A 13,935-nucleotide genomic window follows, 5' to 3' on the forward strand; every position below is an offset into this window, starting at 1 on the left:
AACGAACATAACCAAACATAATAACTCTTAAAAATAAAACCAACAAACACAAATATACATTTCTTCGTTCACGTTCAGTTGGCTACAGCGTCCTTAAACAACTTAAGTCTATTCAAGTACTAGAATCACGTGCTTCAATCAACATGGAGCGTGCCAAAATGGTAATAATTCCCCATTAAGCCCCACCTTGTGGGAAGCACTGTATTTAAGTCTAACTTACAAAAACACATGTTGGAAGTCCTACATTGTGAGCCCCTTGAACCTTATCTCTATTACTTCATGTTGGAAATTTCCACAGATCATGACTGCGGGCCATGCTATGAGTAGCCATATGTAACCAGTTCTGTACTATGCAATGAAATGACTGAACACTTTAAAACTTGGGTTGCTTGGCAACATGCCTGGAGTGTTGCATCTGTCATTGCCATTCCACTCTGCCTGTTGGAGCCTTATCCTTACGGTTGGTGCCGGCCGCAGGGGCTTTTCAGGATTTTTCTTTTTGCTGTGTTGTTGCAGTCAATGCTTTACGCCTAATAATGTCCTCATAATCATATAAGGTTAGTTTGGATAAGTACTATCCTGCTGTTGATTCTGAGAAAAAGTCAGACAAGATTTGCATCTGCACCCAAGTCAGAAAACCTAGTTACATATTGCATTCACATATCTGGGGAAAATAAAAGCAAGGATTAGTCATTTAGGCACAAATGTTCCTTCAACCTCTCTGCAACTAATTACCAACAGAATGATGTCTATTGAGATTTTTCATTTCAAATGAAATAATAGTGCTCGGATCAGTTATAATCATATATCACTTAGCTGGGAGGAAAATTCTTTCCAAAAACAGATTTCAGGTTGGGGTAGTATATCACAGCTACAATATTCTGTTATATATACACACTCACAAATGACAACTAGTACCTCTACCAATTAATCATATCTGCATGCTCATATTTACAAGATGCTTACAATCTAATCCAGTTCTAATAACAAAGTGTCAGTCAGGGACAAGCCAGTGAAATTGAGATGCTAGACTATAACAGTGTCCAAATGTATTACTAAGACTGTGATTCCAAAAATAATATGATACATCGGTTTTTCCTTTTACACTATAGTAGTGTTCACATGCATTACTAAGACTGGTGAATTGAAGAACGATATGACACATCGGTTTTTCCTTTTCTTTATGTTGATGGTGGAAAATATTCACATGCATGCTTTGAAATCCTAATTGCGATGAAATTCTAATAATGACCATGTACAAAAGTTATTGGCTACAATACAAAAAAATAAAACGGTACCATCTAGAAAATGTGACTAAAGTAGTTCTTCATCGCTTTGTATAACGAGGTACAAACTTTTCCTTCAAGTGGTGGAATTGATTGTTTTCTCCTTCAAGAAGGCGCAAAACCTGTGGGATAACCCATCAATTCTATATTAATATTCAAACAGGGAATTAATGGATACAGGATGGAAACGTTTATGATCAGAATTCAGAAGACACCATGTTCTCCAATCATGCAGATATTTTCTCGTTTTATTTTTTTTTTCCCTTGTGCACACATGTTTACTAAAGAAAAGAAGTACATTGACCAGTATACAATGATTCATAGTTTGTATTCTTATCATATATACCATGCAGGCAGGCTTCTAAGCCTATCCTAGGAGAGAGAATTTGTCACACATCAGTCAAAAAGTCTTTCAATACCGGATAGCTGACCTTATGTAGTAACAGAATTGTATAGCTAGTAATTCTATCAGCTGGCTTAACAGGTTTGCTTTTGTTGCACTGTATGGGCTCTGGCTTGAATCTCACAAAAAATTTTACAGATTGAGCTGGAATGTATCTCTTTGGTTTTCTCATGATACCAGTGGTAACATTTCGATTGGTGGTTCAGCCGAAAGTTGGAATAAAATCATCAGTTGGATTTGGCAGGTTGATTATCAGTTCACAAGAAGTTCATAAAGACAGTAACTAGTTTGTTGGCACTTTATGCTGAATGTAATATAATTTCAGTGTTTAGAATGCTAAACTTGGTTGAAATTGAGTAAGCTTGTCTGCTGTGTTTGGTGGCCCTGTGATTCTGTTGAGATGTGTTAGTTAAATTCGAGATATCATTAGCAAAATAATCTATATGATAATGCTCTTGTTTTGAATATAATTTATTTAACTTGCACCCCACTTCCCTTAGAAATAAAGAAGCAACTTAAAATAAGTTCAGATGATTATATGGTATGCATCAAGAGTCATTACCTCCCCCATTGATGGCCTCATTTCAGGGCTTTCTTGCACGCATAAGTAAGCTGTCTTAGCCATGAGGTACAGTTGATATGTGTCATATGTATCCCTAATACGAGGATCAATGAGCTCATGTAGAGCAAGCTTTTCGATCAATGGTTCTGCCTAAATGGTCAAATAGCATCAAAGCAATGAAAACAAGTAAAAGCTGATCAATGACTGATCTGCATGTAAAGCAAAACATAGAAAATGTGAGAAGCACTTAAAGTTCTGGCCACTGAGAACAACATACCCACTGTCTTAGAGACAAATGTTTTCCTTTGCTTTTCAGATCAATTACTTTACGTCCTGATATTAGTTGTAGCAGAATTATCCCGAATGCATAGACATCTGTCCTCACTGAAACAAATCCATTCTCTGCATACTCCGGAGCAAGGTAACTACATAAACCAAAGGTCCACTTACACTAGTTTAACTAGAAAATCAGGCTATAATCGATACATCAATGTCATACGGTCTGAAAAAGAATTGAGAACTCATAGAAGTCCTACCCTAATGTTCCAAGAATTTTTGTCTGTAAAGTATCATCATTTATCTTCCATCTGGCAAGACCAAAGTCACCTAGCTGCGTGTAGAAAAAATCATTTCTGTGAGCGTGCAGATTCATATAAAAATTTTTTTCACCTTGTTGCAAAAATCATATGCTAACAACAATTGAAAGAAAGGACCAAAAGGAGAAACGTATACATCCTGGAGATCCTGTCGCACATTAATTAATTGTCACAACAATCATTTGATTTATTACATAAAATTATTATTTAGTATGAGAAGCATAAGAAAAGCCTTACTGGTTGTTCATATAATGAGAACACTTAGACATATACTTGTTAGCAAGGTTAACAACAAGTTAACAACAAATCAGCTTCGATATAGAAATTTCCACATGATTTGGGACAATCTTTTCACTTTAGCAGGCAGTCAACTGATAACCCTTATGAAAATGTTGGCCTAATTTTTCTTCAATAATGTGGACTATATGTGTTTATTAATTTGAGAGGTTATGTGATTTAATGCCTCATTATGCTACCAATATATTGATTGCTTAAGCTGAGAAAGTATCAATAAATGCAAAAACGGCATGGATATATAGGCATACACAAGCAAAGACAAAGATTAAAAATGAATGCACATGGTCCATTGAGGAGAAAATGAGGGAAGCAAGTTGAAGATAGTTTGGACATGTAATTGAGTAGATCTACAAGCCTCCATGAGAGAGCTGATCTAATAGAGATACCCAAGTCAAGAGAAAGAGAAAAGGACTGGTAAGGATTTGGTTGGAAACAATGGAAAAAGAGGACCAAATTTTGCTAAGCTTACTAACTATATTGCATTATATTGAGTTAAAAGGTTTTCTCTTGCTGTTACTGCTCCATTAGCTAAAAAAGAATGATGCAAGTAATATGTTTAATAAAGTGCATGAGTGGCTACCATGGACTTTACCTTAACCAAATGCTGATACGTGGTTAATTATATGAATGGTTTATGTTATAAAGAATAAGTGAACTCATGTTGCTACTTTTGAAGTCAGACTGAGATATTGCACATTCGATACTAAACTCATTGGTAGTTTGAATAACTAAAGTATCTTAGTTACCTCTTCATAATAATTGTAAACATTAACAAACATAATTTACCATTGGAACTAAGTCATGTGTGAGCAGTATATTGCTTGGACGCATGTCCCTATGAATAATAGGACCTCCGCGGCATTCTTCATGTAGATAACGCAATCCCTTTGCTGTGCCAATTGCGATAGCACGTCTTTGGTGCCAGTCAAGAACATTTTCTGCATTATCTGTGTAAATGTCCCCAATTCCAAACATATAGAAAATTTAAAGAAGGTATTCAGTTTAGAAATTTTAATGACAGAAACAGAAAAAAAGAAAAGATGATAATTAAAATCAATTTGGCTCTTTAAAATATTTGTTAATTACCAAATAAATGCCAATACAGAGACTTGTTGCATATATACTCGTATACCAAAATATTGAGGTTCTCCTTGCAACAATAACCCAGCAGCATGACAATGTTCTTATGACGAGCGAAACTTAAGACAGATACCTCAGAACTAAATTCAGCAAATCCTTGGGTACTTTCTTGTTTCCATACCTTTGCTGCTATCAGCTGTCCATCTTTAAGCTTACCCTTATATACAAGACCATATCCACCTTCTCCTAGCAAGTTCCCCTTGGCAAAGTCATCAGTGGCTTGTTGAATCTCAGAACAAGTGAATGCCACAGAATCTTGGATATACAATTCAGTCCTTATCCCACAAGCAGCACAAAGAAGAGGTGCTCCTGAGTATTTATTGTGGAGGGCACTTCTTTGTTGCTTTTGAACAACATTTAAAGCAGTACGTTGCTTGTTTTCTCCTTTGGTATGTCTATCTGAAAGTAAAAGATATATATACTCTTCGTTAATGGTGAGGGAGCTGATCCACAATTACTAATGCTAAAGTAGGATACCATAAGTTATCATGTATGATAGGTAATACAAATTTACTATATGAGAGTGTCTGAGGATAAAGTGAAATATCTTGGGAAGGTCATAAATCAAAATCTATGTTTTACCTCAGTACTACTTAGATGCTTAAAGGAAAAGAAAGGAAGAAATCATTCCATACAGATGGCACGAGGTTTGGAATTGAATCTGAAAAGCAATATACTATGTCTAGTTATGTAAAATTGCCACGGCTAAATTACCTGATTTTTCCTGCTTAGAAGAAGACCCAACATCTGATGAAAAATTGTGCTCCTCTGATTTTACTGTAAATGAAGGAATCAAGTGGCCGCTTTTGGAATTTTCAAAGGAACTCATGTTCCAGGAATAGCTTCTAACAGAGAATTCTGACTGATCGATATTTTCACTAATGTGAAGATTTGATAGGGGTACAGGCCTGGACATGGAATAAAACTCCTTGTGTTCTACATCATCTGTTGCACTTATTGTTTGATTTCTCATAATGTCCACATTCAAGCTATCTTGAACTAATGCAACCTTGCAGGGTATCTGTTTAACATAAAACTTCAAGTCCCGTCTAAGGTGCCTGATGAGATTGTAAGTCATGAATAAGTGAAAGGAATACAGAGTGGAAGCAGCTAAAGTTTCAGACATATAATATAATCACTTGGATGCTTTCATCGTAAATCGTACTATCGCATTTGAATTTACAGGATGTGTAGGTTGTATTTGTTAGTGGCATTGCTAGTGCAATGATAAATTTGATACCAAGTTAAATCAGCTTCTAGATTAAAAAGAAGAAAGTAAACAAGCAAATCTTTCTGTCTTTGCAAATAAAAAGGACAGTAATTTCTTTTTCCATTTTGAAATCAATATTGGAGATGATATATAGACTACGCTACATTCTGATATATGAGAAATAGCAAAAGCAACCACAAGTATCGTGTCAAAGTAGATGAGGGTTGGAAAACCTTCTTTAGTAACGGAATAATTTTCGTGAGTCAACATAAAAGAAATAATTATGAAAATATCAAAGGTAAATGATGATCCATATAAATATATATAGATATCTCCAGAAAACAATATATTTACCTATCAAGTACAACCCATGCTGCCTTAGAGGTAAGCACCTCTTGTAGAATAACATTCCTTATGGGAATTCCAGCTGTAATTTTAACTCCAATGGTTACCTAAACATTGAAAAAGTGTTAGTATTACTAACTACTAACAGAAAGTAAAATAAAATTAAGAAGTGGGGGGAGGGTTCAGAATTCAGATTAAATCTGTGCATGCTGCTTCCAACTGGGCAGTGTTTGCAATTAGGATAGACCTATATAGGGTTCATTTAACTTTTGCTCGGATATAAGTTTACATCTATAGTATATCAATGAACCCTTTTAAGGAAGCCTCCTCAATTTTAACATATGAGGTAAGTTATATTAGGAGGGGAAAAACCAAACTAAACAAGATGTTATTTTCCATATCATCTCCACAGAGGATTTGTCCAAGGAACTATGACATTTGGTGACACATTCTCCTGCTGTCCAACATCATAGAGGGATAATGGAATTTGGATTACATTGTCTCAAAGAAAAAGGAATTGAATGGACCAAGAGAGTCCCTTGACAGAACTTGTGGAAAATTCAGATTAAAAGTATCACATGTTAAGCAAGAGATGCTGTTTTTTTTTTATCGTCCAGAGGTCTACTGATTCTTGGGCTACAAAACAAGGGATGGTCTACCTCCATCCCACCCATCTCCTCTTCCTAGGATTTATCCTGGGATAGGGACCTCCAGGTTGATAAAAACATCCCAAGATCTAGCCTTTTAATTTTTGTCTGATGGCACCACATCATAAACCAAACTGTTGGATGTATTACTAAACAAATATTGTTATCATTTCTTGTCAACCTTTTTCCGACTGATAAATCTCTAGATTGTTAATCCCAACATAGTGAATGGGCATAATCACAGAGTTTGAATTCAAGGAACTGTCCTAAATGTGAATCATTCATGAAAAGGGATATATGCCATTATTGAAATATATTCATTATATCAAGTATTAGTTCCTAGCCAAATAGGTAATTGACTGTCAAATGCTCTGTGCATTAATCAACAAGGCTTGTGAAATTAGTTCCTTAAGGTAAAAATTAAAAAAAAAAAATCTATTCTTTGAAATTAAGTAGCTGCAATTATGGAACCAATCATAGGTTTAACAGTGCAGAATAGATCAACATGCAACTTGATTCTGCTATGTTGGGAAGCCACCCTAATGTAACATCAGTGAGTGAGAAGTGACAGTGAACCTGTGTGTTCTATACAGTCAATTACCTTCTTATTATTAGAAAAATGAAAGGAAAATTGTATCTAAGGAAAATAATATAAGAAAAATTACCCCTTGGTCTTCACAATCATCAGCACTTGATTGGAGCATATTTACATATGCATCAACCTTCTTTGAGATTTCTTCCTCCATTGCGCGGATGCTTGTTCCAAAAAATTCTGGACATGGTTTGCTTTGGTAACCCACTACACCAACCCGGAAAAGAACTCAAGAGAAGGGAACATAAAAAGGACAACACAACAGTGAGTTTATACATGCTATATATATATATATTTAATTTTGTATATGTAATTTCATCAAGCAACTAAATAAAAAAAAATAGATTCAACAAAAATGCAGGCGATCACCATTGTTTGACCACTTGATACTACGCATATGTGATTAAGGTTGCACAAGTTCTCTCTCACAATATATACTGTGCTCCGCAGTTGGCGCGTCACCTATATGTATGGTTTTAGTTTGGATGACTCGCTTAAATGGGTTCGACGGCCATGGCTCAATACGATTTAGTTTGGTATGATTTGTATTTGACCGTTGTAAAATAATTGAGTTGAGCCAAGTATGATACATATATATGTGATGTGTTGAGTTAAAAGTTCATAAATTTATGGATTGGTATGTCAGTGTCAATACATGGCATGTGAGCTAGCAAGGCACAATATATATGTGGAGATTCACATCCAACTTGTAATATATTATTCATTTTAATCTAAATGTTTTTAGATTTTGTCTCACTAAAAAGATCTCATAAATTTGGATATAAGTTGTTACATATGTATTATAGCATAACCTCAAAATGTTTTGATGTGGGATTGATGCGTTACAAACTCTTCTCGTTAAAACTTGATATCCCCGTCAAGCTCAACACAAAGATATTCCCATCAAGCTCAACACAAAAGATATAGATCCATTGAATCACACTAAACATTGGGTAAACCCAATACAAAGCACATACAAATCACACACAAGACATTAGGATTCTAAAAGTAACTCTCGCAAGATATCATTTGTGGAGATTTGCATTAAACTTATGAGGTATTATCTGCTTTGATCCGAAAGTCTTATGATTTTGTCTCACAAAATGTACCTTATAGATTTAGGTTTAAGCCTCTATATATATTATAGCAAATTTTCAAAGGATCTTGATGTGGGATTAAGGTATTACAATATAAATGCAAATGTGTATAAATGAACTTTATGGTCATTGAGTGTATTCTTCTTATTTTTTATATTTTAATGAAATTATATTTATTGTTTTGTAATTTATAAAATAAACTTATATTAATAAATTTACTTATTAAATATTTAAATTATTGATAAATAAATTATATCTAACTAATTTGTGAATCATTCTATACATAGATTATATTTATTCATTTAAATTTGTGTGTATAAAAATAAACTAACATTATTTTTAAAATTATATTATCAAAAATTTTAAACCTATAATATATATATATATATATATATATATATATAAGATTTTAGTTATAAAATGAAAAGAGGGACTGATTACCTTAAGAAAACATAAAAAAAAGTAAAGGCTCTTTTGTCACTTCTAATGATCACACACAAGTTATGCTTAGTTAATATCTTAATGGGTCTTTAGGTGCATTTCATTTTTTACAAAATAATTGATGTAGTTAATTAATTAAATTTATAGTGCAATTTGAGCAATCGTTTGGTTTTAGAGATAGTGAATATTTTAATGATTTAATTAGAAATAGTATACTATCCATTATAAAACAGTTTCAAAAATATTGCTAGATCGAATGACTTTTAAAATATTTTTTTCTTATAAAGAAAATTTAATATATAGTTTATAAATATTTTTTTTAAAAATTTCACTTCAGATATATGGACCAATCAACTAAACTTTAATTATATGCATATTATTGGGCATTGATAGATGATATGTGTGTATTTTTTAAAAAATATTAGGATTACAATTTTAATATCTTTGTTTAATAAATTATAGTATTTATCTCCGTTAATATAGATATTTTATTGAACCACGTAAATTATATATTTTTTATTTCATTATATGTTTATTATCTCTTGCATGTTAATTTTAATAATAATAGATGATTTTTTTAAAAAATAATTAAAATTTTGAAAAAAATAATAATGGGCTATGCTTGGCTTAGCTTGGTTCGAAAAATAGTAATGTACCTGGTACGACAAGACCTATGAAGATTATGGGACATGTGTTATGTTGAATTATTTCTTTAACCTTCGTAGGCCATGCTAGTGCAAGGCATTAAAAAATAATGTTGGATCAACGTGATACATTAACGTGATACATTAATATATGAGCTAATATTTAAATGAGTTATGCTAGTCACACGGCCTATTTAACACCCTTTACTATTATATGATTTTTGTTTTATACGCTTCTAAGTTTCTTATCCATTGGTTAGGCCTACATATGAAAGGCTTGTTAAAGTAATTTGCGATTTAAGTGTTGCGCTAAAGTGGTGTAAGTATTTATAATCAATTAATTTTATGTTGGACGATTAATATAGTATGAGTGTAAATTTTTTTTGTTATTTAATTCATTCACTACAAAAGAGTTTGTTTGATAAAATGTTGTTATCTCATATCTATTAAATATTATGTGAATATGAGGTTATACTACATTTGTTAATTATTAAATTTAATATGGTTTTATATTCAAACTGTAACAAAATAATGTTAAATATTGTGTTAAAATAATATTATTCTATATTTGTTAAAAATTAAATTTTTTATAGTCTTATATTGAATTTTAAGAGAGATATCAGTAAGGATAGGATCAGGTTCGATTTGATTTATTGAAAAATATTGAATAGTATTATGGATTTTCAAAATTTAATATGAATTTGAACCATTTTTTCTTTGAATTAATCCAAAATAAATTTTACTAATTTAGTTATGTTTATCAATTTTTTTTAAATTTATTTTTAAATTTTTTTTGAGATTATTAATATAATTTTTAATATATTTAAATAAATTTGAATATAAAATAATTATTTTATTTATAAAAATTTAAAAAATATATTATTAATAAAAATATATAATTCAATTCGAATATTTTAAATCTTTTTACTTTTTGATTCAACCTAATAAAAATATTTAATATTTAAATTTAAATTGAATCGAATGAAAAAACTAAATACCATCTAAACTAAACAATGCGATTTCAAATTGATTTTTTATTTTCTTAATTTTTTTTTCATCTCGAGGTTGGATTGAGTGTTTTTTTTTTTTTTTTGTGAATGCTTAACAATAATAGAAAGAAAGTTCATTCCATGTATAAAAGTTTTTCATAATTACATTTCAAATCCAAATTGAGATACAAAAAAATAATCATTAATTGCCAACATAAAACTACACAAAGAAGAAGGGGAAAAACAAAAAGTCAGAACGCTTTTACTGCTACGAAGAAGAAAAATATGATGAAAGACGAGCACTTACAAGGGTGAGTGACTCTATGCAGAACTCCAAGTACAAGGAGCGTATCCCCACCACGAAGAATGTCACCCCTTACTCGTATATTATTTATGGTAACTCTAAACTCACGTTCGTTACGATCCTTAGTCGCATCAATTGCTATAACAACATGGGATGGTGAAGGAGGAGTATTGATCTCCATATATAGGTCTTTTATTTGAAGCTGCTTGTCTTTGAGATCCTATATATGGGTTTTAGGTGTAGAAAACATCGATGGGTTTATGACAGAAGCATAGCATGGAGATGGAGATGTGTTATCCAAAGGGCAATGATTGTAGTTTTAATTAATTTGTTGAAGAGTATTAATTTCTTTTCTTGCATTTCCCATGTAATTTGTCTGGTTTTGGTAGAGATTGGGGAAGATTCTTGAGGATATCAAAGGAGATATACTTCCGGATATTCGAAGACTAAACCAGATGCCGTCCTTAACAATGACACTGAGAAGATTTCAAGGTATAATAAGTTGGAGAGTGAAGACGAAAACTGCATTTCTTTGTTTATTAAAAGCATTTGATTAGTGTTGTAATGAAAATAGTCCAGTTTGCCCCTTTATTCCAATCTAATTTAATATAAAAGAATAAAATTCTATCAAGATTGAATTCGATACTTAGTCCAAGTGATTTACCCATTTTTTTTAAGAGGTGGGTTTTCACAAAAGTTACAATTCCTCTTCTCACGTCCAAATTCACGTACGAATTGCAACGATGAGAGCAAAATTTGCCTAAGGCATTTTTATTTTGAAAACCTCATGGGTGCAAAAAAAATGTAAACTTTTCCTTTTAATATTTTTTAGTAATTTCTTTATTCGGTATTTTTATTCTCACCTTCATTTTTTATCTCTCAATTAAAGATTTAACCATGTTAAAGATTTTTCATATTTAATTTTAAATTAAAAAATTTGAAAAAAAATTGAAATGGGCAAATAGTCAGGTGGGTGAAATATTGATTACAAAAGAAAGGAAGAGATGTATTGAGGATGCATAATAATAAAAAGACGAGGAAATTTATGGTGTGGAATTGTGACAGGGTATTGAAGGAATTAAGTGTGATAAATCTTATTTTGAAAGTTAGAAAAATATAATGTGGTAATGTATGATTGATTTTTCAAAAGTCATAATTAAAAATTAAAATTAAAACTAAATAAGTTGCAAAATTTGTTTTCCTTTTATGCCAAAATAGACCATATGCTCCCGTTTAAGTCAACTATTTTGCTCCTATTCACTATTTTAAAATGGATGATTCAAAAGTAGATTACTTTTCAAATAACATTATTATTTTTTTTGAGGTGGGTAATTTTATTTCCACTAAAATCGTTCCATTCATAGTTAACAATGTCTTGAATGATAGAAAGGCATTCCTCCAACCAAACCATTATGGATACTAATCCTGGTGCATATTTGGCTAGCGTGTGTGCTGCTTCATTAGAATTTGTCTTGACATGAATCGCCTTCATAGACAGCAAGTTGGCGCCTATGGCTTGAGCATCTTCCGTTAAGTTTCCAATAGCTGACATGTCTTCTGTTGCTGAGTTCAATCCGTTGATTACCTGCAATTCATCTCCCTTGACAATAACGGAAGAAAAACCCATATATTTGGCAATCAAGATGGCTTTTACACATCCATATTCAACTGTTCTTTCATTGGCTCTCCTATACTCATCTAAGTAACACTGGCAAACTGCACGATGGCCACCGGCGTTCGCTTCTCGTTAGCTTTGACAGCCAAGTTCCTACTATGCCACATAGCCCAGCTGAGCACCAAACCAGATTCAAAGCTTTCATTTTCAACCTCCTTTGCAAATTACACTGAGCCACTCTTTGTCAGTGCCATGCTTCCTATCTCTCCATTTATGGGGATACGTTAGTGCAATTCCACATCGCCTTAGCATGGGCACATTCCTGTCATAACGTCTAGATCCGGGGATCTATCGCTAGACATTGACTTATAAGGGAGTCGCCACCAATCTTTTTTATCTAGGTGTGATTGGCCACCTAAAGAATCTGTCCTTTCAGGGGACACCTAAGCTTAAGGGTCTCTAAAAGAATAGGTTCAGGTCTACTAACCAGAACAGGGTTCGGGAGTTCGGTTACGTGTGAGGAAGGTTATAGCACCCTCACAACGCCCATCAAAAGATGGTACCAGCTTAAATTTGTGTTATCCAAAAGCTTTAAAATTTTACCAAGTAATTAGTTATTGGAAATTATTCTCAATTGACTCTAATACTTTTAGCAGAAAATTGAGAAAATTCCCTCACCTCAGGAGTATGCAAGAAAACTACTGTTTCACTTACAGAGGCTCCGTCGTCGGATTATTTAAAGAAAAAAACAAAATCAAAATTAAGATAGAAAGGAAGGAAAGAATGATTTTTTTTTTTAGGAAAAATTGATACTTTTAACTTTTCCCTAAAAATATTTTTTGAAAATTTCGATTTTCAAGGAAAATTGATACTTTCAACTTTTCCTCAAAAACCCTTTTTTTGAAAATTTATTTCTAAGGAAAATTGATACTTTCAACTTTTCCCCAAAAATATTTTTTTTTGAAATTTTGATTTTTAAGGAAAATTGATACTTTCAACTTTTCCCTAAAAATATTTTTTTTTCGAAATTTATTTCTGAGGAAAATTGATACTTTCAACTTTTCCCCAAAAATATTTTTTTTTGAAATTTATTTCTGAGGAAAATTGATACTTTCAACTTTTCCCTAAAAATATATATTTTTTTTGGAATTTTTTATTTTTATTTAAAGAAAATAAAATAATAAAAAATAAATAAAAAGAATATTACATAAACCTAATCTAATAAATAAAAATTAAAATAAACAAAGAAATAAATAAAATAAAAAAATTCAAAGAAAAAAAAAAAAAAAAAACCTGGAGCGGCTCGGGGGAGCGGCTTGGCGGCTTGGCTCGGCTCGGCTCGACTCGGCTCGGGCTGGCACGCGCGGGTCAGAAAGCGGGTCGACGCCCGGGTCGGGTCGGGTTGAGGCAAAACGCGCGGATCCTCTGGGTTACTTAAGGCCAAAACGACGTCGTTTTGGGAGGGTATAAAAGGCACCTTCCTCCGTTTTTCGGCAGAACGCTCCTCTCCCTCTCTCTCTCTTCTTCCTTTTTCTCTCCCTTCTCTCTAGAAACCGAAGAACACCGGTGCCGGATTCTGGAAATTTTCGCCGGAATCTGGAAATTTCACCGGAAGTTGGCCGGAAAGTAGCCGGTTTCTGGGATTCTTCGTCGGAAACTGGGTAGGTCGCCGGAAACTTCAATGTTGGCCGGAATTTTCGTCGAAAAATTCAAACTTCGCCGGAATTTTCGCCGGAATCTGGAAATTTCCCAGAAATTTCCAGAAAA

At 32.7% G+C, this 13,935-nt stretch overlaps 1 protein-coding gene across 1 annotated transcript; it reads right to left on the reverse strand.

Moving 5' to 3' along the window:
• Nucleotides 1–261: 261 nt before the first annotated feature.
• Nucleotides 262–10,734, reverse strand: LOC111310744 (cold-responsive protein kinase 1-like). The gene is made up of 10 exons (XM_022910158.2): nucleotides 10,557–10,734; nucleotides 7,152–7,285; nucleotides 5,849–5,946; nucleotides 5,164–5,342; nucleotides 4,231–4,668; nucleotides 3,931–4,091; nucleotides 2,788–2,861; nucleotides 2,529–2,676; nucleotides 2,252–2,401; nucleotides 262–1,408 (listed from the first exon to the last, which is right to left on the reverse strand). Exons 1-10 carry the CDS (start codon nucleotides 10,732–10,734, stop codon nucleotides 1,328–1,330), a joined length of 1,641 nt encoding a protein of 546 aa, XP_022765893.2. The 3' UTR covers nucleotides 262–1,327.
• Between the last annotated feature and the right edge of the window lie 3,201 nt (nucleotides 10,735–13,935).

Source organism: Durio zibethinus, chromosome 1 (assembly GCF_047325235.1).
Source record: "Durio zibethinus cultivar Kanyao isolate XHJ-2024 chromosome 1, ASM4732523v1, whole genome shotgun sequence".
NCBI classification, from domain to species: Eukaryota; Viridiplantae; Streptophyta; class Magnoliopsida; order Malvales; family Malvaceae; genus Durio; species Durio zibethinus.

Excerpts from the sequence above, each read along its gene's own strand:
- LOC111310744 (XM_022910158.2), bottom strand. The coding sequence starts at position 10,734 with ATGGAGATCAATACTCCTCCTTCACCATCCCATGTTGTTATAGCAATT. Across the intron at positions 7,286-10,556 it reads GCATAGAGTCACTCACCCTT|TGGGTTACCAAAGCAAACCA; the intron begins GTAAGTGCTCGT and ends GGGTTGGTGTAG. Across the intron at positions 4,092-4,230 it reads TCTGTATTGGCATTTATTTG|ATAATGCAGAAAATGTTCTT; the intron begins GTAATTAACAAA and ends ACATTTACACAG.